The sequence below is a fragment of the Podarcis vaucheri genome, assembly GCF_965113315.1.
Source record: "Podarcis vaucheri genome assembly, chromosome: 14".
NCBI classification, from domain to species: Eukaryota; Metazoa; Chordata; class Lepidosauria; order Squamata; family Lacertidae; genus Podarcis; species Podarcis vaucheri.
The window spans coordinates 24,934,366-24,956,661 of NC_138752.1; the positions used below are offsets into that span (position 1 = coordinate 24,934,366).

Below are 22,296 nucleotides of genomic sequence, written 5' to 3' on the forward strand. Positions count from 1 at the left end.
CAGCATAAAAATAGGCTCTCGTGATGAGCAGTGATTTAATTACATGACAATCACCGTTAACAGTGCATGGCGAAGACCCCCCTTCCCCCCCAAAAAAAATATGCAGAGGAAGACTGGCAGTGATAAATGTGAGCCGATGGCTTTGACTTTCAGTAAAGTCATCCACTGCCAGGAATGGTAGGAAACAAAACCCCCTCCCTTCTTCCTTTTCCACCTCACTCACCCCGCCCCCCAGTCTTTTCTGTTTCTTAGAAAGCAGCTTGCTCTGTTTGAGATGTGCCCAAGGGATCTTAAGACATATTGGTGGGTGGGATAAGAGAGAGAAAGTGGAAGAAGGGGAGAGGATTATGATCAAAGCAAGGCTTAAACCATATGACAGTTGAACTTGCCACCGTGTGATGCCTCAGAGGACATCACTGTTTCTTTGCACAGGTGCTCTTTGGGAAAATTTGCTGAAAAAAATGTTTCCCGCAGTTCAGCACATTTTAAAAGTGTGCTTGGAGAGTAGACCAAATTTAGGCTTCTCAAAATTTGTCACCTGGGATGTCACCATCATACTTCTCACAGCATAGCCTTCCAAACCATGATAAGCAAATTTAGCAGTAGCCATTCAAATTTCAGCTGAACTCCATAGTTCTTTCTTCTTTCTGCTTTTTCAAATTTTCACTGCTTCTGTTTCAGTACCTTTCCTTCAATGTTGTCAGCTGCATGTTATGCATCGTGGGATTTGTAGTCCCGGTTGTTGCCATTCTGGTGATGTTTATCACGGGTTGCATAGTTGTACAAATGTATCCGTAGTATGGCATGGCACTTGCAGTATTTATCTCTGCACAACATTATGGAATTTGAAGAGATGCCAAAATACCAACATTTTCACATCAAAGCTTTGCAAGGACACAGATATCGCAAGAATGTATGATCGTCACGAAAAGAAGAAGAAGAAACCATTGTGTTGCAGGTGGAACACTCCACAGATTTGTCCAAAAAAAAATGGCAGACTTTTAATATGGATGCCACAGTTTTTGAGCAGGATTCAGAAGTACTGAACTGCAGTAGAAATCCACAAAAATTGCCAATGGCAATTCTTTCAAATACGTGAATAATTATCACCATGGCTGGGTCTTCCCTTGTTGGACGTTTCTGTGCAACTCATCTTTTATAAGATGGGTATGCATGATTTAAGACTGATAAGAGTTAGGGACCTCCACATTCTTGTACTATCCCCGTCCATTTAACTCACCAGATTACTTCTCTCTCCTTGATGTTTAGACTGACATGTCTTAAGTTACATCCTGTTTGCAACTCCCTCATCCTCATGCTGCTTTGGGATTTTTCAAAATGAATTTGCTTTTCTTGAAAAACAAATAAACACTGCCCTTCAATTTATGCCCCCAGTCTGACAAAGCCCATATTTCCCCATGCATATTCTCTCTATGAGGATTATTACATTTGTTTTACCACCACATTACATTTCAGTAGCCTTCTCCATTCACTTCAGTCAAATACAAATGGAGAACGGTCCTCTACTGAAGTCAGTGGGTAAGCCATACATATTCTGCTTCTCCCCCATAAGGAACTACTGGATCAGATTGCAAATGAACACAGATATAGAGGCAAACACACAAATACACACATCTTGGCTGGATTTGGATGAAATAAAACCCTTAACTCATGCAAAAAGAAGAAGATGACACTTTACTTTGAAATAAAATATATTCCACGTTGATATTTATTGTGCCATCAAAATGTTTTCTGTATATAAAAAAAGGGAATCTCCATAAACCAAACCCACAGAAAGCTGCTCAGAGTAACTGGATACATCTGATGGAAAGCAAGTGGATCCAACATCAGGTGATCTGGTATGAATTTTCATGGCATGCATTATGCATGTGGGTCTAGGAATAACAAATGGATATCAAGACCCAGGATATTTCTATCCAAGGCAAAAATGTTCTCAGATATGGATCTGGAGACCTGCTGTCTTTGTAACACGCCCCCAGCTTTCAGTGAACCAGTCTTGGATCAACTGAAGGAATTCAATTATCCTCTGCTAAGAAACTTTCCAGAGTTGTCCTCATCCCAGTGCCATGTTCCTTCACCTGCTTCACTCCGATGCTTCACAGGAACTTAAGGATGGAATAATTGGCTTGCAGGATCAGAGAAAGACCCATTTAGACCAGTATTCCAAAGCTAGTCAAGGAGAAACCCACATTGGAATCTCACATATTGGGCATAAAGGATATTACATTCCACACTTGCCATCTCATGTAAAGGTAAAGGGACCCCTGACCATTAGGTCCAGTCGAGGATGACTCTGGGGTTGCAGTGCTCATCTCGCTTTACTGGCCGAGGGAGCTGGCATACAGTTTCTGGGTCATGTGGCCAGCATGACTAAACCGCTTCTGGCAAACCAGAGCAACGCACGGAAACGCCGTTTACCTTCCCGCCAGAGCAGTACTTCATGCTTTTGAACTGCTAGGTTGGCAGGAGCAGGGACCGAGCAACAGGAGCTCACCCTGTCATGGGGATTCGAACCGCCAACCTTCTGATCAGCAAGCCCTAGGCTCAGTGGTTTAACCCACAGCGCCACCTGCATCCCGCCATCTCATGTAGGAATGCGTAAATCTGTCAATCCTGGTTTTCTTGCTTTAACCATCTTATATTCTGATTCCAACTTTCAGCAGCAATTTGCAATTTTTTTAAAAAAAACCTTATTCACCAGTGTTTCTCCTAATATATACACATACACATTTTTCTATGCAGCTTTGACAAATATACACATGTTCCCAAACAATTTCCCCCAGTATAAGGCATTTTTGTATATTATTTTCATTAATATATGCACTCATGTGCCCACCTTCCCCTAATATATGCATTTTTGTATTCAGAGAAATGCAAATTCTGAAAGCTGCCTGTGTTTCAGTATGCATATTGTTTTAGAAAGTGCACATTAGGTAGGTTGACCTTTAATGGCAAACAGAATCCATTTCCCCCCATCCCCACCAGAGTTCTTTGCTTTTAAAAAATAACTTTTTAAAAAGTTATGTTCCCTCTTGCCTTTCCTCTTGAAGGATAAGGCTTGCCTGGGAACTGAATCATTATAGCCTTTTCATATACAACGCAAGAACTATGCCTCTAGATTTGCCTTCCTCAACCACAGTCCTCAATTACTGAACTACAACTCCCATTGTCCCTGGGCAACTCTAGCAGGGGTTGTAGTCTAACAACACCTGGGACCCATCCTAGAGTGGAAAAGGCTGCTCTTGGGAACCAGCAATTGGGAACCTTCAGCCTATGAGCCTAATTAAGCCCAACAGGGCGTCCTAATTCACCCACAATGCTTTTTTCTCAACTGTGGTCACCTGTCTTATGATCAGGTTTTGGTCAGGTAAAGATTTTGCTCCCTACCAAAAAAAGGGGCTTGGGAGCACTGACTGCCAGTGGTTGCAAAGTCCTGTGCCTTTACCCACATGATTTGAAGACAAACTGCATGGGCAAAAGAAGTAGAGTTTGCAGTCTAATCAGTGGTCCTTACAGAGCTCTGCCAATCAGCTGGTCATCAGTGCCTTTGCCCATGCAGCTTGACAATGGAAGCACTTCACCCAACATCATGGTGATTGGCAGGTTCTGCAGCCATGCCCACCTGTCAAAATGATCTGTGGGTGTCGAGTGACCTGAGAATCCAGCCCACTAGCTGGAAAAGTTTCACCGTCTCCACTCTTGACCAGTGCGTGGCATCAAAGGAATAACTAAAATACGTTCAGGGGATTTGATGAGCACACACAACTCTGGATTCCACAACCATGTTCTCTTCTCTTCTGCTTTTCAGGCATAATTTCCCCTGTTTGCAAGACAGACTAGAACTCAAAAGTCACTTCAGTCCTCTAAATGCAACTAGCAATGTATAATGCAACACAACCACCATCCAGATTGCACATTTTTAAAATAGCTCATTAAAAAAAAATAAAAAAATCACAGGCATTTTTTTATAGCATTTCCTTTGGCATGATGCAAATCAATGCATATAAGGTTATAAAAAATACTTTGCATATGTAGTGTTGGCAAGTCTTTAGATTAAGGTGTGGCGGGAAGGGACAAAGTGTTCGATAAGATGGAATTTTAGAAGGTAAAATCAGAAATCCATAGGGTCCAGAGAAGATTTGGTTCTGGTATTCCTGTTGAGTGGCTGATTGAAGGAAGTCTGTTGCCAGCAAAAGACTCCTCCCAAGAACAGCAGCAGGTACAAACAGTTTATAATGAATAAACATCAGCAGCAACTGCTTGGTGAGAAAAAATTGAGACTGCTACAGCACTAAGCAATTTCTCATCATTATGATAGAACAATTTTTCAAACTGTACATTGCTTAAAGCCGAAGTTGGGCATCAAAGACTCACTAATTGAGAGTTGAATATCATCTACACACTGTCATTTGGCCTAACAATGACTCTTTTCTTCTGTCTCGATGCCAATCTGCTGGATATGTTTTAAAAAGTAAAGTAACCCAGAACATTTCATTTCAGCTTTGTTGATCTGCTGTGCGAAGCAAAAAGAGAGAGATTGTTTTTCTATGATACAAAAATCAGAGGAAGTCCCTTGTATGGTTTCGACTCCAAAATCCACACTGAAAGCCATTCCAGCTTCTCTAGTTCTCATTTGGTTCTTACATGGGCATATCAATGTGCTTGGAAAAAGCGTCAGATACACAAGATACATCTATATATGTTGATGCATGTCTTGCAGATGAAACATCTTGGACACAAGACAGGGACCACAGCGCTGGACTGATCAGGAGAGGGCAGGGGAGATCCTGCGTGTACATTTGCAACGGAGTGTGTCTATGTGTGTGTGCACGCGCACAACGCATTCCAAGCTTCATATCCTACAGAGCGCTCCGTTTCTTCCTAATGGGACTAGAGCCACTGTATGGTTTCAATTCAGCACGTTGCACCTGTAAAAACAAACAGACGTCACGTTTGCAACAAGGTAACCCAAGCTCACTACGCTGTGCATTAATCGCTCCCCAAGGAAAAGCCGAGGGAAAAACTAAGGAAGGTTCAAAAGTAATGAATCATTTTCTAAACACAGTAACATGGGGGATTAATTGCAGGAAGGATTTGAAAAGTCATGCATCATTTCTTGAAAACCAAAATATTAAAACCAGATTTTTTTTTCCTAATGAGATGCAACTGAGCGGGAGGCGGGGAGAGGGGTCTTCCACCTGACTTTGGCATTTGGCAGAAAAGGCCTCATTCCATTTTATTTTTAGTTCTCTTTCATGGAGTTTGATAAAGGAATGGGACCCCCTCCCACCATGTCATGTGGTAAGTGTGTAGTTCTTTCAGAATTTGGAGCACGTAGTGTCTACATTTGTTTACAATACTCAACATAGTGTCTACAATTATCATTTCTTATTTGCTTCCATCCATTATGGAGAAACAGCTGTATTCAGAGAAGTGCTAAGGGAAGTGTTCCATCAGCACAAGGAATTATTGCTGTGCAATGGAACTTTCTTCCCTTCTCCTTCCCCTGTAGGCCCCCTAAATCTGTTCTGGGGTTCCCCCAACCCCCAGAGCAGATTTGGGGATGGTGCAGGGCAGATATGTGGGGGTACAAAGTGGGATACATTAGTGCTAGTGATAATCTTTGCACCCGCACAATGATTTGGTTGAATATCACTCTCAGGCATATTCAACAATAACATACTCAACAATAACAATAAAGGAAACCCAAAGCAAGATGTCTGAACAAAACCTTATTTCATTAAATGCAAGCCACAAGGTCACTAATACAAGTTAGTTTTGGTTTGACACAGTAAAGCCAAACTTTATCTAAACGTGGATGTTCCTGGTCCTGTTGACCCTTTGTGACTGGACTTTGTTCACTCTGACAGATTGACTTGTGTACAGAATCTCTCTTTCAAAGCATACAACCACTCTCTTTAAATTTCATATTTAATTAAGCAAATTAATTAATATACCGCCCTATACCTGGAGGTCTCACCTTGCAAAACAGTTGTTCCCAAACCCAGTTGGACCTGAGTCTATGCATGTTTAGCTTCATGAATTTCATGAAGTGGTCCTCTGTGTACAAAACCTCCTCCAAAAATAAGCTTATTGGCATTTAAATTAAAGTGCCATGAGACTCTCTGTCTTATGCTTCAGCGACAGACTTACACAGCTACTCATCTAGAATTTATCCCGGTCAAAACACAATAATGACATCTTCCTCTCTCCAGCTCCACACTTTTAAAAAACCAACAAATCGAAAACAGAACCACCACCGAATGTTGTGTTTGTGGAAGGATTAGGAAATGTATGCAACAATTCTAGGTAACAACAACAACAACAGTAATATGTCACTCATCTGGCTGGGTTTCTCCAGCCACTCTGGGTGGCTCCCAACAGCGTATTAAAAACACGATTAAGACTCAAACATTAAAAACTTTCCTAAACAGGGCTGCCTTCAGATGTCTTCTAAGAGGTAGGCAATGGTAAACTGTCTGCCTCTGTTAGGGTGCTTCCAGATGACCTGTTTATTGAATATTCATTTTGATTTGTTGGTAGGGAGTTTAGATGTTGCTGCATCAGGGCAAAAGTTATCACACACTTGCCAGTGAATTTCCCCATCCTAATTGCAAGAAGTCCAAGCTTTGGGGGAAATGGGTAGATAAAAGGGCCTGGAGGGCCACATTTGTCCCCCAGGTCTGAGGTTCACTGCCCCTGCTCAAAGGCCACCAAGGATAAGAGAAACCACTCAAGCAAAATTCATAAATGCAAAACCTGAAATGCAACCTAAACAGAAAAACAGGAAAGCAACTTATTTCTGTATATAAATATTAATGCATGCCGCCAGTACAAATCCTGCATCTTCTACAAGAAAGAATTGGTGCAGACAGCGAGAGCAGAAAACACACTTAAGCTTAATGACTTTGTAGACTGGGCAGAAGCAAACAAAGATAAACTGGGATTCTGTCTGCCCAGAGGGTTTCCTCTAATGACTAGCCTGTTGGACCTTGATGCTTCTGGTCAAGAGCTGTTCGTCAAATGGCATAAAAGGATGTCAAGTTCATATGCCTTTTAAAACAAACCGGGAGCCAGAGATGTTTTGCTGCTTAAAGCAGAACTTAAACAGCGTCTAAGGGTCAATACCGTTGTAAAGTCTTGCTGAACCATTCAGACACCAGTTCAGGGCTCCCCTGCCCATGACACAGAGTGAGGCAGGCGCTTCGAGTGTGGGAAGCCCAAACGAAATAATGTTAAAATCAGAGCAAAGGTGGCTGGGAGAAGTGGGTCTGTGACCGTTTTAGAAAGAGAGCGCTTTGGGGGATACAATTCCTTTCCATTCGGGTTTTCATCCCTTCTTTTCCTGTGTCTGCCTCCTCCTTTCCCTTCCCACCCTGGTTTATGGTTTCTTCAGATGCCTTATCTCCTCTAGCCCAAATGCCCCTTCCGTGTGTTCCTCCAGCACTGCACCTGGTGGCTCTTTGGGCTGGTGTCTCTGTTGGGCGCAGCCATTCATTACTTACCCTTTGAACATCAGATGGCACCCTGGAGAGGAAGTCGAGCAACTCATTATTGTCAATGGCATAAGGGTTTCTAAGCTTCTTAGTAAATTTATTTATGCCTGCGAATGAAAACACCAACATAAAACATGGTTTTGTTTTTGTTTTTTTATAAAAGGCGGTGATAAAACAGACACATCACACTATATAAAAGGCCTTACTTGCTCAGGCAGGAAAGGGAGGAGGAGTTTAACAAGAAAAAATTAGTGCGAAAATACAGACAAGCCAGACACGTGTTGCTGTCATGTGGAATCATTCACAAACATCTTTCCTTAAAGGAAGTGGTGGGAGGTTTATTACAAAGCAAGCCGGCTTGTCTCTGCAATGAAAAGTCCCATTGTTCAAAAAAAGGGGGGGGAGCAGAGAAGCAAGAACAGCCATCACTCAGAACTTAAGGGTGGCATTTCTGGCTACATTTTGGCCTTGGGGAGGGGATGACCCATTGCAAAATATACCAAGTTGTGAGTGTCCCCTTCCATTCTGTGCATTCTCATTAGGGAGAGTAACAATTTAAATTCATGGGCCATTCGTAATTGACAAGGCTAGGGATGGCGGCAGGAATTCAGTTTGATTCAAATTTTTAATGCAGACCTACCTAATTTGCAATGTCCAAAGCCATATACGAATTGAAATAAAGTTATCCTTCAATATTCACACATCTCTGAATTTGTGATGGGGTTTTCTAGCCCAAATAAGGTATACAAAACCACATATATTCAAGGGGAAACTGCACAAAACTGCATATTTCAGTGACAACATACAGAGCTACAATTTCCAGAGTGGTTTAACAAGCAGTCCCTCTTTCCATGGAACTCTGGGAAGAGTAGGTCTGTGAGGGGAATAAGGGCCTCCTACCAACTCACAGCGCCCTTACAAACTACAGCTCCCAGAGCTGAAGGGGGAGGCTATCATTCTTCAGAATGGTACCATAGTGCTTTTTTATCATAATTTTTATTGAGTTTTCCATATTTCATTTCAGTTCAATACACATATTCACAACTTATATTATTTGCTCAAAATGAGCTTTGACTTCCTTCTGTACCATAGTGCTTTAAATGTATGATGACCAACTTACCCCAGATTAAAACGATGTACCTTAGTGGTATGTAATACAGGGTGATCATGACTACTGCAAGGACTAAACAGGCCAGGCTAGAGAGGAAAGGAACTGTCCAGTTGAATGTGCTGTGGAAAAACAGGAAAAATCAAGAAGAGAGAAGTTTGTTGTTTAGTGTTCACAGATATTTCGCATTTTGCAAATGCAACCATGACTCGAATGGTATTCCATTCAACAAGAGAATGCCACTGGAATGCAAAAGTGAAGGCTACATGTTCTGACTTTCATTTCCTTGGAAACCAATGAGATATACAGCTGAATCGCACATGTTAGAGCTTTGCTCAATGACGTGCAGATGTGAAAAGGCCACCACAGATAACAGCACCACATGCAGACTCAAACACAAGGCCAGTTCACACATTTGGGTTAAATCTAGTTGTTATAGCTGCCGCTAAGGCAAGTCCCTACAATCTCCAGGTATGGCCTAGTAAACAAGCATGAAGTAACACCTTCACTTTCCTAGGAAAAGTGGCATCCTCATGTGCACCTCCAATGTTATCTCTCCCCCACCCCAAGCAGTCTAATTGTGTACTCATCAAAGAATGAGCACTTTTGTATTCACACAACTCTGATGGAGATGACTTCTCCATTGGTCCATTTCTGCAGGGACCAATCTACTACTGGTAGTGAAAACTGCTGCTAGGAGGGCAAGCCCATCCCTTACAATGAATTTTCTTAGAGGAAGTGACCCTTTGTTTCCACCCCACAATAGCAGCTAAGCAAAAAGCCCTGCTGCAAATTGAAGGAGATCCTGCTTCTATCAGTTTCCATGAGAGTTGCTTTGATGTGTGGCACTTGGTCTGGGGGTACAAGCACAATCAAGGCTTTATAAGGGGGGGACAGATAAATTTATGGAGCCATGATAGGAATATGCTAGCTTTAGTGTTATGGGACGGGGCTGCCTCTGAATACCAGTGGCTGGGAATTGCAAGAGGGGAGCTCTTGAGCTCAGGTTCTGTTTGTGAGCTTCCCACTGGGGCATCTGGTAGGCCACTGTGAGAACAGGATGCTGGACCATATGGGTTATTGGCCTGACCCAGTAGCCCTCCAGATACTGTTGGGCTCCCCTTATCCCCAGCCAGTATGGCCAACTGTCAGTGATGATGGGAGTTGTAATTCAGCAACAGCTGGAGGGTCAAAGGTTCCCTGCTCCTGGTGTAGGGAGAGCCTGGTGAGAGGTGTATCTTGGGAAGGGGGAATCTCCTAGGGAGAGTCCCAAGAGCCAGACAAGACAGGGATGCAATGTAAACATCTTCAAAGCCTGATGTTGGTGCAATCAGATGTGCTGAAATGGAGGAGCACCAATTGAGTCATGAAGAACACTTTGTCTTTATTGATTTCTTTTTTTGTTTAAGGAAGTATGGTGGGGGCCTGGGAGGAAATAATGCCTCTCTCAGCTTCAATGAAGGCCTTACAATTTGAATTAAAGCAGGGGGTAAAGCGTACTTGCCCACAAACACATGGAAAATATTTTTAAGTCTGCCAACCCCAACAGAACAGAGCTATTTAAAGATCCCTTTGATAGGAAGGGTTATGCAGATGGAAGCGCTTATCCAAACCGTCATGACACTCGCTAAAACCACACTGGTGGACTTCTCCCCCTTCCCTCTCAGTCCCTAGCAACTTTAATATTGAGTTACAATGGGATTCCTGGAGGATTAGAGATGGCAGCCATATTAATGCCCCAGTGAGTTCTTAGGGATCATTGTAATCAAAATGAATATGGGTCACCCGGCGTCCCAAGCCTTCCTGCCATCCAGCTGCAAGGAGAACACAGCCCTCTGTTCACAGGCAAGGCCATCCCTTGGCCATTTCCCGCACAGCTGGGACAGATGTTGCAGAATAACAACACACATGGATCTGTTGCATTTTTAGACCCCACACGGCTGTTCTTTTAAAGAGCGGAACTGTTGACAAGCCTCAATTTGTGTGTTTCAAAGAGGAAGGTCACACAGTTGTGCCAGTGCATGAGAGAGAGAGAAGATGTAATCACTCTTTGCTTCTTGGGGGATAAGACATGCCAGAGAGTGGTCCAGTGTATATTACACAGTTTTGCCACTGAAGCTAAGCAGGACTGGAAGCTGTAAATTGGAAGGATGACAGACTGAGTGGGAACCATACGTAAGATGTTCTGGGATCCTTGGAAAAAATGTGGGATGGTACATATGTAAAGAATTAAAAGAGGGGTGGACAACCTGTAGCCCTCCAAATATGGTTGGAGTCTAACTCCCATCAGCCCCACTGAGTAAGTCAGGGATGATGGGAGTTGTAGTCCAGCAACATCTGAAGACCCCAGGTTCCTCATCCCTGGATTAAAGCAAATTAGTAGGTGTAACTAAAACGCAACCAAAGTCGCTTGCTTTTCACTCTTCCTTCCAACTTGATGGTCACCAACTTAGAGGGCTTTAAAAGAAGATAAGACAAATTCATGGAGGATAAGGCTATGCATAGCTGCCAGGCATGATTGCTATGATCTGCCTCTGCTGTTGGAGGAAGCATGCCTCTGATTACAAGTTGCTGGTTGGAAATCACAAGTGGAGAGAGCATGCTTGTGGGTTTCCCAGAGACATATGGTTTGTCACTATGCAAACAGAATGCTGGACTTGATAGGCTGGGCGTTTGGCTCGAGTCAGCAAGACTCTTCTTCTGTTTCCCATTTCCAGTAGGGCTCAGTAGTTTAATAGTAACACAGAAACACAAGGGAAGGTCAGAGGGATGTCACTGTTAGGAACCAGGCCTGTGCAGGCGTGAGATAGCATTTCAGAAGTGCAAGACAATAATTTGGTCTCAGTTCATCTGAACTATCCTGAAATCAGTCTAAGGGACTCCGCCTTGTCTTAGTTTCCCAAATAAAGCCTTTAGTTGCTTCTGGAACAGGGTATTTTTACAGATGAGATTTGCAGAGCTAAGGTAGTGCCAGTGAACACACACAACATACTTACACAGATCAGCTGCCCCTATTGATCATGATGGGGCAAGGAAGGCAATGATGGAGCTTACTGCTATATCACTTTGTGCTCCTCTGCTGAAGGCAAGGGAGAGACAGGTAGTTTTGGAAAATCCATGAGCACAGGTCTCAAAACAATTTCCAGAGAGGCTGGAAACAATGTCCAGAGATAAACCAAAGCATGCTTTTTCAGAAGCTTCCATGCATAATTTGCATGAAAGAGACCGAAAGAGAAATGAATGAATTGTTACAACGATGGGTGTCGTCACCAGTGAACTGAAAACACAGTGTAATAAATGAGCTTTCTGCCATTTGAGATTTGCTTCCAGCACTTCCCAGTTCAATCTTTTGTTTTCAATCATGGCATTCAGAAACATTTCAGAGCATGGGAGCAACACTTTCACTTACTTCTTTATCCTCTCTGCAAAAGATGCGATTTCCTCCAAAAGTGTTTGGACTGTTATAACAATGTCTTGAACCATGTGGATTCTTTCTATCAAGCCTTTTTTATCAGATTCCTGGGAGGATTAAGGAAAAGAAAGGCAAGGGGGTGGGGGAGAAAAGAAAAACACAAATGCATAAGGTTTGTATGTCCTAAAATTGTCCCAGACAATGTGGGTTGTAGGAAGATTATTGTAAGATGTTTGGTAATATCTTTCAGCACAGCAAAGTTTGAAATTCAGGCGCTCAAACCGTCTGGAGAGGTAACCTGGAAACCTATGGTATTCATTATGAATATTCTATTTCAAGACTTAAAACAACAGAAACCTACACTTCTGCTTTTAGCACTTTGCTGGAAGGTTCCTTCAGGTCACTTGAAAGTTCTTGGAACTGCAAAGCTGCTTATAAGAGAGGCAAAATATAGCACAGAAAGAGACGTTTTCAGAAATTCATATCCTTTGCAGTGGCGTAGCGTGGGTTGTCAGCACCTGGGGCAAGGCAAGTAATTTGCGCCCCCTAACCTGTGGATTTGGGCCCCCTAACCCATGGATTTGCACCCCCTAACCCTAACCCCCAGATGTTGCGCCCGGTGCGGCCGCCCCCTCTGCATCCCCCACGCTACGCCACTGATCCTTTGAAACAGGCTCCCCCAATCTGGGGCCCCTCTAGATGTTTTGAACTACAACTTCCATCAGCAACAGTCCACACAGCCATATCACTGAGGATGGAAATAAACCCAGGATTGGCAATATGGTGTCCTCTACATATGGCAGGCCACAATTCCCATCAGCTCCAGCTAGTCAGGGACGATGGGAATTGTCACCCAGGATTCCCAGGACACAACACTGGCTACCTCAAACTATACACTACAAGGCAAACACAGGCTGCTCATCCATGTGTTTTCCCCTTAAGACCATCCTAGCAGATGGATGGGGATGCTTAACCCTCCCAATCATTGTTTGTTCCCTACAAATGCTTCCCTCCCCAGATGTTATCTCTGTACACACAGTTTTGGGCACATGTGTTTGCCAGCATGTAGCTCCATGTAGCCTTCTCCTGTCTTGGCACAGGTCACAGCACACAGCACATAGTGAGGCCTATGCTTAAAAATCTAGCAGGGTCACCCAGTGCTTTGTCTGGCTCTCTCTAACTTCTGGCCAATTCTTCATGGCAACAGAATTTAAAACACACACACACACACACACACACAATACCAAGATATTCCAGGGCAAGCCTGTTCTTGCAACCTGGAACTGTGAAGAATATCATCTGGCAGCTGGATATGCATCCTGCTGACTTTGTTTACACATCTTAGATTGTGCTACAAAAATGTGGTGATGACACACTTTAGCAAACACAACATTAAATCTTCTTGTTGCAGACTATCTGGACTGCCTGCAACTCAGAGATCAAGTTAAAATGAAGTTACTGATTTATGCTGAAGGACATCTTAAGAGTCATATGGGGGTCCGTATCTGTATTAATAGCCATATGAATCTACATCTGTCTCTATCAATCTGTATATAACATAACAAGGGCTAAGAAATCCAGTGAACAAATGAGTAGACTGCTGGTTAATCTGGGTTAGCTTCTGGCCTAAACTATAAAGTGGTGGGAAACTACTGTATTCTTACATGACCACTCTGCTCTCCTAGTAGAGGCCTAGGGTGGAGATTTCCAAACTGTGTGTTGTAACACATTAGTGTGTCGGCTGCAGTATGTAGGTGTGTCACGTGAATGCTCTCTGTGCTTCTCCTGGGGCTGGAAAGGGGTTAGTTTAACCTCTGGTTTGCTAATAAACATAATTATTGTGTCAAGAAATGATGCATGTCTAAAAAGTGTGTCTCCAACATGAAAAGTTTGGAAAGCTCTGGTCTAGGGGCTAGAAATAAGCTGCAAGACTGAAGATCTGTCTCCCATACACTTTTAAAATTGGACACAAGCCTCATATTTGTACATGATTAGGCAGGGGAAAGTTTAAGCCTATGGGCTTGCCTGTCTTTTCTTGGATTACACTGCATTTTACTTATTTACCTAAGCATTTATAATTTGCACTTTCATGCAAGTATAACAAGGCAGTATACAACATAAATTATACCGTTCTTAAAAAAAAAAGAATATTGCAAAGGCATGTCAAAACTATAGTTTTCAGAGAAGTTCTAAAAGAAGACACGGATGAACCCTGTCCAGTGGCTATGGGTAGGGACTTCTACAGGGCAGGGCCTGCCACACTTGGCTCCTAACAAAGGTTGACTGAACCTTAGGGGTGTAGGAAACCACAAGAAGTGCCTCATCAGAGGAAATCAGTGGTTGAAGTGGAGCATAAGGAATTATGCGTTCCTTAAGATACTTTGGGTCCAACTTGTTTAGAGCTTTGTGAATTAACACAAGAACCTTGAACCAGACCCAATAGCAAATTGGCAAACAGTGCAGCTGTGTCAACAGTGGAGTAGCCCATTGTCAGTAACCTGCCCCTCTGAGCAGTCTGTCTACTGCGTTCTGCACTAGCTGAAGCTTCTGGACTAGATACCAGGGCAGCTTCACACAACGTACATTTTGGTAAGAGTCCCGAGGCTGCATTGTATTGAACAATCCATTTCACCCCAGTTGTTCTGCATTCCACTTCTTTTGGTGAATATTATTATTTTGATTGCAACTTCTTTGGCAACGTGGTCCTCTTAAGCCAATTTCTAACTGGCTCACTGAAGAAACACACACAGATGGGCATCAGTGACTTGATACTCTGAGCTCAGAAGCCTTTGTTTAAAATTAAGGCGAAAATTCCCTGCCTGTATGACAAATCTGTCCTCTCAACCTTTCCTTCTCATCCTGAACTAAGCAGAGGGAGATCCCTTTTTCTTCACAGCCCCTTTCTTACTTCAACTGTTTCTCACCCGGCTGTGCTACTCGGTGTAGAATAAAGGCAGCCCTCTTCCTCTGGGAAAGCATTAAAACCATCAAAACGAATTTACAACTGAGAATTAATTACATGATCAGTGTGTTGCTTAAAATCTTCCCTGCATATTCTGAGCTAAGAAAAGACCTTGCTTCTCCATTAATTGCTTAAGCAAAACTACAAAAGAGGGTCTTGGTGAAGATTAAGCATGTCAGAGAAAAAGAACTAAGGGAGGGGTGGAGGAAAGTTGAACAGAGTCGGAATTTAAAGGCTTTTGTGTCTGAGTAATTCACCTCAGCTTGAACTTGGAAAATGAATAAGATGTGTAGCTCTTGCCCAAGGGAGGCCAAAATGTTCAACATCTAACGTTTGTCAAGCACCCATCACCCAATGGCTTACAATGAACACGCTGGGTGTTCACTCCAAGAGGCCAAGGTTTTGTGACATTGTGCAACAGTGTGTCCCACTTTCAGCACCTCTGACCCTAGAGACAGGGTTATGCACATTGCCTGCAAAGCTGTCTAAAAATATATTTAATAAATAAAATGAGCCTCTGCAGAGCTAGCCCCCTGGAGAACAAGAAGCAGAGAAAATTGGGGTTATCTGTACAGGCTCCACCAGGAAAACAGGATGGATCAAAGACTTTGGTGAGAGGGTTAATTGGGCCTATGGCTGGACAGCCATACTGAGAGTAGCTTCCAAACAACTCAAGTTGGAGTGTAGGGCACAATGGTAGTTTTAACAGATTTCAATATTTGGTAGTTGTTGTTTTGGTAAAGAAAAAGTTAAGCTACAGTCAGGGATCATTCAATACAGGGTGTATCTTGGTGACATCATAAACACAGTTTCTCAAGTCTCAATTAAAGAAAATTCCACTTGATTCCGCTTGATGTAGATGAAAGTTCAAGACAACCATCAGCAATGAAAGGCTAAGTTGGCCACACCCACCAAGAAAAGTATAGGTTGTATCCAGCTAAATTTTACTCAGAATAGACCCAATGAAATTAGTGGGCTAAGTGAGTTATTTCCTTCAATATCAGTGGTCTTTTGAATTTAGATCCAAAAGCTTCTGGAGCTGATTTTACAGTATCAGGTGGTTTTGTGCTCAAGTCTCCTGAAGAAAGGTAAATTTAAGATCGGGAAAATGAGAAATGACACTAAAATCCAATTTGCTGCTTTATATAGGATGGATGAAAACTCAGCACTGTCCTCCAGCTGAGGGGCACTCCTATCCCCTTTTGGGAAGTTATTCTGGTTTTGTAAGTGAAGCTGGACTGTGGGTTGGCGTTCCCTTGCCCATATCCCCAGGAAGTTTGGATGAAGCTCAAGTGAATTAGATGACAGGTTGAAAATTGATCAATGCAATCAGCTTTTTAATATATGCTTAAATAAACTTCCCCGGCCAACATGAAAATGTTTAGGTTGTTTAGTTGGTATCTGGTATGTAATATATTTGCTTTATAGTTTTCTAACATTTTCACTGTAAGCTGCCCTAAGATTCCTATTGTTCAGCTTTAGAAAAGGTAAAGGGACCCCTGACCATTAGGTCCAGTCATGACCAACTCTGGGGTTGTGGTGCTCATTTCGCTTTATTGGCCGAGGGAGCCGGCGTACAGCTTCTGGGTCTTGTGGCCAGCATGACTAAGCCGCTTCTGGCGAACCAGAACAGCGCACGGAAATGCCGTTTACTTTCCCGCCAGAGCGGTACCTATTTATCTACTTGCACTTTGACGTGCTTTTGAACTGCTAGGTGGGCAAGAGCAGGGACCAAGCAACGGGAGATCACCCTGTTGCGGGGATTCGAACTGCCGACCTTCTGATTGGCAAGTCATAGGCTCTGTGGTTTAACCCACAGTGCCACCCACATCCCTCAGCTTTACTACAAGATACTAAATATCCCCCACACACAGGGATCGATGAAAAACTTTTTCTATGGAAATGTCTAAAACAGGTCATAGGTCAGACTGCCATTGGTTGGCAGGGGACAAAATATTAATTAGCAAAGGGCTGGGAGGTGCTTCTTTCAGCCTGAGGGTCACATTCTCTTCTGGGCAACTTTTGGTGGGGGAGCACAAACTAGTGGTGGGTGCAGGCAAAAATGGCCATATTAATGGCTGTAAATTTCACCTTACAAGAGGGGATGGTGTGCTATAGCACTCTCAAAATTCCAAATACGCCCACAGGCCTCAAAGCATTGGTGGCACCCTAATACAGATGGTCTAGTGCAGGGGTTGGGAACCAAGGGTTACCTCCTCCCCCCCCCCGAATGTTTTCCAAGAGCCTCACACCAATGGTAGGTAGAAACAAAGGCTGAAGTGGGTTGGGGGCTGTGAGTTGGGGGCTGTGCCTTTCCCCTTCTAGAGTGATAATTCCCAGAGTGGTTTAACCATCAGTCCCTCTTCCCAGGGAGCTCGGCAAACTGTAGTTCCAAGAGGGGAATTTGGGTCTCCTAACAACTTCCAACACCCTCAAGAAACTATACTTCCCAGGATTCTTTGGGGAGAATAGCAGTAGCATAGTGCTTTAAATGTGTGATGTGGATGTGGCCAAATGCTCTGGGCCAAATGGGGAGGGTTACCCAAAGTATATTCTGCCTCATCTTAAGTTTACAGAGATTATATGTTGCTGCAGGAGCTGGTGCTTAGTCAGATAAACTCAGAGATGCTCTTCCAGACCCAAGGATCAAGGCCTTCTTTGAGCTATGCTATGTGAGTTGATACCTCAGGACCAGCTCAGTTCCCTCAAGCCTTTTTTAAAGCTTCCTTGGCAGGCAGCTGTGTCTGACTCAAGACCTGAGTCCAGAACTCACATGAAAAAGCTGAAAAATCAAACATTCTCTCTCACTGTACAAACACAGAGCAAACACAAAGCACTAGAGCTCATGAACACTTGGCTCCTACAAGGATATTGAATGATACAGGGACATGTTAAGACTGTATGGTCACTCAACAAGCTATGGCTCATACCTGGAAGGCCTTACAAGGACTACCCTTGGAGTTACAGTGTAAAAATATTTGGTGTTCAGCCATGGCTGAGAAAATAATTCACAACTCAAAAGTGAAAAAAGGAACAGAAAAGCCAGATAAATTTTATGCAATATGGTAGCTGTTTGTTATGAAACTGGTCTTGAGGATACACTCTCCAAAGTATCTTTGCAGATACGTCTATCCTGAATGTGGGTGGCAATGTGGGTTAAACCACAGAGCCTAGGACTTGCCGATCAGAAGGTCGGCGGTTCGAATCCCCGCAACGGAGTGAGCTCCCGTTCCTCAGTCCCTGCTCCTGCCAACCTAGCAGTTCGAAAGCACCTCAAAGTGCAAGTAGATGAATACTCCGGTGGGAAGGTAAACAGCGTTTCCATGTGCTGCTCTGGTTCGCCAGAAGCGGCTTAGTCATGCTGGCCACATGACTCGGAAGCTGTACATCGGCTCCCTCAGCCAATAAAGTGAGATGAGTGCCGCAACACCAGAGTTGGCCATGACTGGACCTAATGGTCAGGGGCCCCTTTACCTTTACAATCCTGAACAGTACAGCTTGAACAACATTCTTCCTTGGCAACAACTGTCTGTGTCAAATAAAAAACATTTTTGTACTGTCCCCAGGACATTACAGCTGGAAATTTGGATAATGTGTATGGATTCATAAGAACCATCCATGTTTTATATATATAAATTATCTTTTTTTAAAAAAGACCCTCTGTCTGTATGCAGTCCTTGTTGTAGAAGCAGAGTTTCAGAGCTCTTACAATTTTATGTAAGAAGTTGAAATATACATTTAAAATGGCAATGCTATGGAGCGAGCATTCAAGAAAGGAAAAGTGCCCTGGGAATGAACCACTGTTATCTTCTGCTGCTGTCTCCTCTGTTGGAAAAGGGAGAGCTGGAAGCTCAGACCTTCCATTTTTAAAGATTGATCATTCAGATGGAAGGGAGTTAATCTGCTCTTCTGTTTTTGAACTAAGTGTCTATGTGTTTCTAAGTCGTAAACAGTTAGTCTCCGAGGGTGTGTTACAATTCCCAGAAGCGAGGTCTGTTATGTCTGACATGCAACAGAATCCAAGAAAGCTCCCTCTCCCCCTCTTTTCTCTGTATACTTTTGATAAAACACGCACACGTTTGATAGAAACCATGACCTTCTGTGTCAGATCCCAGCCAACAGCTTTTCCAAGTTTTAGGAGTCATTTCATTGCGGGGTGGGATGTATTTTAGAAAGTTTACTTTTGTGTGTTTCAGTGACACAATACTAAAATGTAATAATTATCCCAATGTTTCTGTGCAACAAGCAGTATGCTTGGACCTCACCAGTACTCTTCTAAAGCACTGTCCTTGAAAATCTAAATGGCCAGCAAAGATTCCAGGGCTGAAATGATGCCGTTCATACATCTAGCAATGGTGTGAATGCTACTTTAAGAAGGTAGGGTAGGGCCTGCCCCCCTGTCAAAGTGGTTTGTGGAGGTTAGGGGATGTTGGGATCTGGCCGGCTGGTCTGATCCAGTTCCCCAACCCAGGAATCAAAATATTGTTTCACCATCTCTTTACAGATTCCCCGCTGTCCCAATAGACCAACATGGCTGCCACTCTGTGTATGTGTGTTAGAGATACTTGAAGACGTAGTTTGGTCTTTGTTTTTAAATGGAACAACCTGATTTGTGCTTCCTGGATGGAACACAATTGTCTTGCAGTTTCGCAATTCTCTGAAATTTACGAGACAGTTCTTGGCTCCAAAAAAAAAGTCTATGAGGCTAAAGTGTACATTTTAGGATAAAATGTGAACAAAAGTGTGTATTTTGTGGGGTGAAACACAATAAGTAATATTCAAGTCCTACTCTGAACAGACCCATTAAAATAAATGAACGTTAGTCCTGTCTACTAGCTTCAATGGGTCTACTCTGAGCAGGACAAGCATTGAATACCACCCATTGAAGTTAACAGACATTCCTAACTTAGGTCCAATAATTTTGGTGAGTCTACTTCAAGTAAAATGCAGTTGGCTATAACCCTATAATATTAATTTTGGGCTTTTTTAAAAAAGTTGATGGCTACAGAAATGGGACTGAGGTCACTTCCAGATGACCTGTTTTATGAGTATTCTTCCCAATTTGTCAGTGGAGAGATTAGACAACACGGGCTGTTTAGTGAGCATTCATTGTGGTTTGCGTGTGGGGAAATGAAATGATGTTGCATCAAGCATCATCCCACACTTTTTTGTGCATTTCCCTGCTACTTTCCTTTGCCATGTTGTGAACGAATCTCAACTGAAAACAATGACAACTTAGAAGTGCCCTGAATGGATTCAGCAATGAACACGTGGCACTTGCTTTTATCCAATCTGCTCTATATTGCATCTTACCTTGTCATCATCATCTTCATCCTCCTCTACATCAATGCAGTCCTTAAAAAAACCAAAACAGAAAATTAATCCAAATTCCAAAGTGTTTAGCATAATTAATATCATTCTATTTATTTAAACATTTAAGGGGAACCCTGCTGGATCAGCCCAAAGGTGAATCAAGTCTCTCATTCCACTGTGGTCAAACTGGATGTCTATGGGATCCCATAAACAATATATAAAGGCAACTAGGCCTTTCCTGCTTTTTGCTCCCTGGCAACTGAGAACATGAGAAGAGCCTACTGGATCAGGCCAAAAGCTCATCTAATCCAGCATCCTGTTCTCACAGTGGCCACCCAGAGGCCTGTGGGAAACCCTCAAGCAGGGCAGAGCACCATGTGGTTTCCAGCAAATGGCATTCAGAAGCATTACTGCTGCCAACCATAGAAGCAGAGCAGAGCCATCATGGCTAGTAGCCATGATCATCACCAGTTGCATTTTGACTCTAGTGCTATAGGTCCAGACTAGCTAACAAGTAGCCCTCTAGATGTTGCTTAGTTACAATTCCCATCCTCCATGATTACTGACCAGCCTGGCTGGGGCTGATGGAAGTTGGAGAGTCCAACACATTTGGAGGGTCACAGGCTCCCTAACACTGCTGCCGGCATTCGCTCAACTAGGCTTGCTATTAGTGTGAAGTGTTGTATCCAATGTCAGTCCTGCTCCAAGTTGACCCTTGAAATCAATTAACTTGGGTTCATTACTTTCAGTAGCTCTGCTCTGAGTAAACCCCGCTTAGATAAAGCTCAATGGCTAATCAAAAATGGCTGGTAAGCATCAATTCATTTGATTTCTTTCTCCACACAACATAGTGTAATTCCAGAGTCGCAACTTCCTTTTAAAAAATTAATAATTAAGACCTTGGATTATGACATTTTAAAACAATTGCTGTTTAATCCTCAAGGACTCGTCCCATCCTTTGGTCCATGTTCAGAAAACGGTAACAGAAATAACTCTCAACCATGACACAATTTTATGTTGGAACAAAGCTATCAGCAGCAGATGCAAGCCGAACCGTTCTAAAGGCAAGAAGGTTCAATTCTTGTTTTTTCTTTTTTTAATGCTATTTTAATCCATTGCCAAGTTCTACTCTCGGTAAGCAGCTTTGTTCTTCCTCTGACAAATGAACCAGTTGGAATGTCAAGGCTGAGAATTCTTCTACACTCAGTTTATTCTATTCTCATTGCTTGTTTCAATGGCTGTTCGCTCCCTTTAGGGCCATTACCGAAACATTAGGGGGCAGAAAATACATTAGCACACACATAATCAATCTTAAGAATCAGATACAAAATTCTATACAGCATTATCACTCCACTTGCTAAGAAAAAATGGGAGGGGCGGTGGGGGAAAGGTTATGATTGAAGTGTAGGGGTAACAGGCATTTCAACACAGGTTCTTTGCTAGCAACACATAAAAAAAGATTCTCCAGGTCAGAAGGAACATTTCTTTTGAATAGGCAGATTTATTTATTTATTTTTAAATACAATAAGTGGAATGGAGGAAATGTTGAAGTGCAGAATTAAAAGTTGAGTTGGTAAATAAAATAAAATAAAATCCATTTTTGGGGCACAGGACTAAGCTCTTGAAAAGATTCAACTTGCGTTCCATTTTCCAGAAGGTGGAAGAAGCAACAATGAGATTGATGATCTTGGACCTGATCCTCACCAACAGGGAAGAACTGTAGTGGGGACCTTGAGAGGAAGCAACCACGTCCCTTTGGGATTCATTATACAGAGGAAAAGGAAAGCCAAGTGTGGTCAGACATCCACTTTGGACTGCTAGAAAGCGGACATCAAAAAGCTGGGTTAGATTCCACGGTCAGAAATACTCAAAGAGAAGGGAGTCCATGGTAGATGGGGGTTTCTTAAAGGTGAGATACTGAAGGCACAATCTCAAACAATTCCAACAAGAAAGAAAAGTGGGATGCATCTAAAGAAACTGGTGT

The 22,296-nt window shown here is 42.9% G+C and overlaps 1 protein-coding gene across 4 annotated transcripts in view; it reads right to left on the reverse strand.

Moving 5' to 3' along the window:
* Positions 1–1,672: 1,672 nt before the first annotated feature.
* The window catches only part of MCTP2 (multiple C2 and transmembrane domain containing 2), a 115,324-nt gene continuing 94,700 nt past the window's right edge, over positions 1,673–22,296 (reverse strand). For all 4 annotated transcript variants that reach the window (XM_082198410.1, XM_082198411.1, XM_082198412.1 and 1 more), the window contains exons 19-23: positions 20,313–20,354; positions 12,035–12,144; positions 8,638–8,747; positions 7,527–7,624; positions 1,673–4,949 (exon numbers count right to left, since the gene is read on the reverse strand). In XM_082198410.1, coding sequence (XP_082054536.1) covers positions 4,881–4,949; positions 7,527–7,624; positions 8,638–8,747; positions 12,035–12,144; positions 20,313–20,354 — 429 coding nt within the window. In that variant the 3' untranslated portion in view covers positions 1,673–4,880. The remainder of the gene's footprint in view (positions 4,950–7,526; positions 7,625–8,637; positions 8,748–12,034; positions 12,145–20,312; positions 20,355–22,296) is intronic.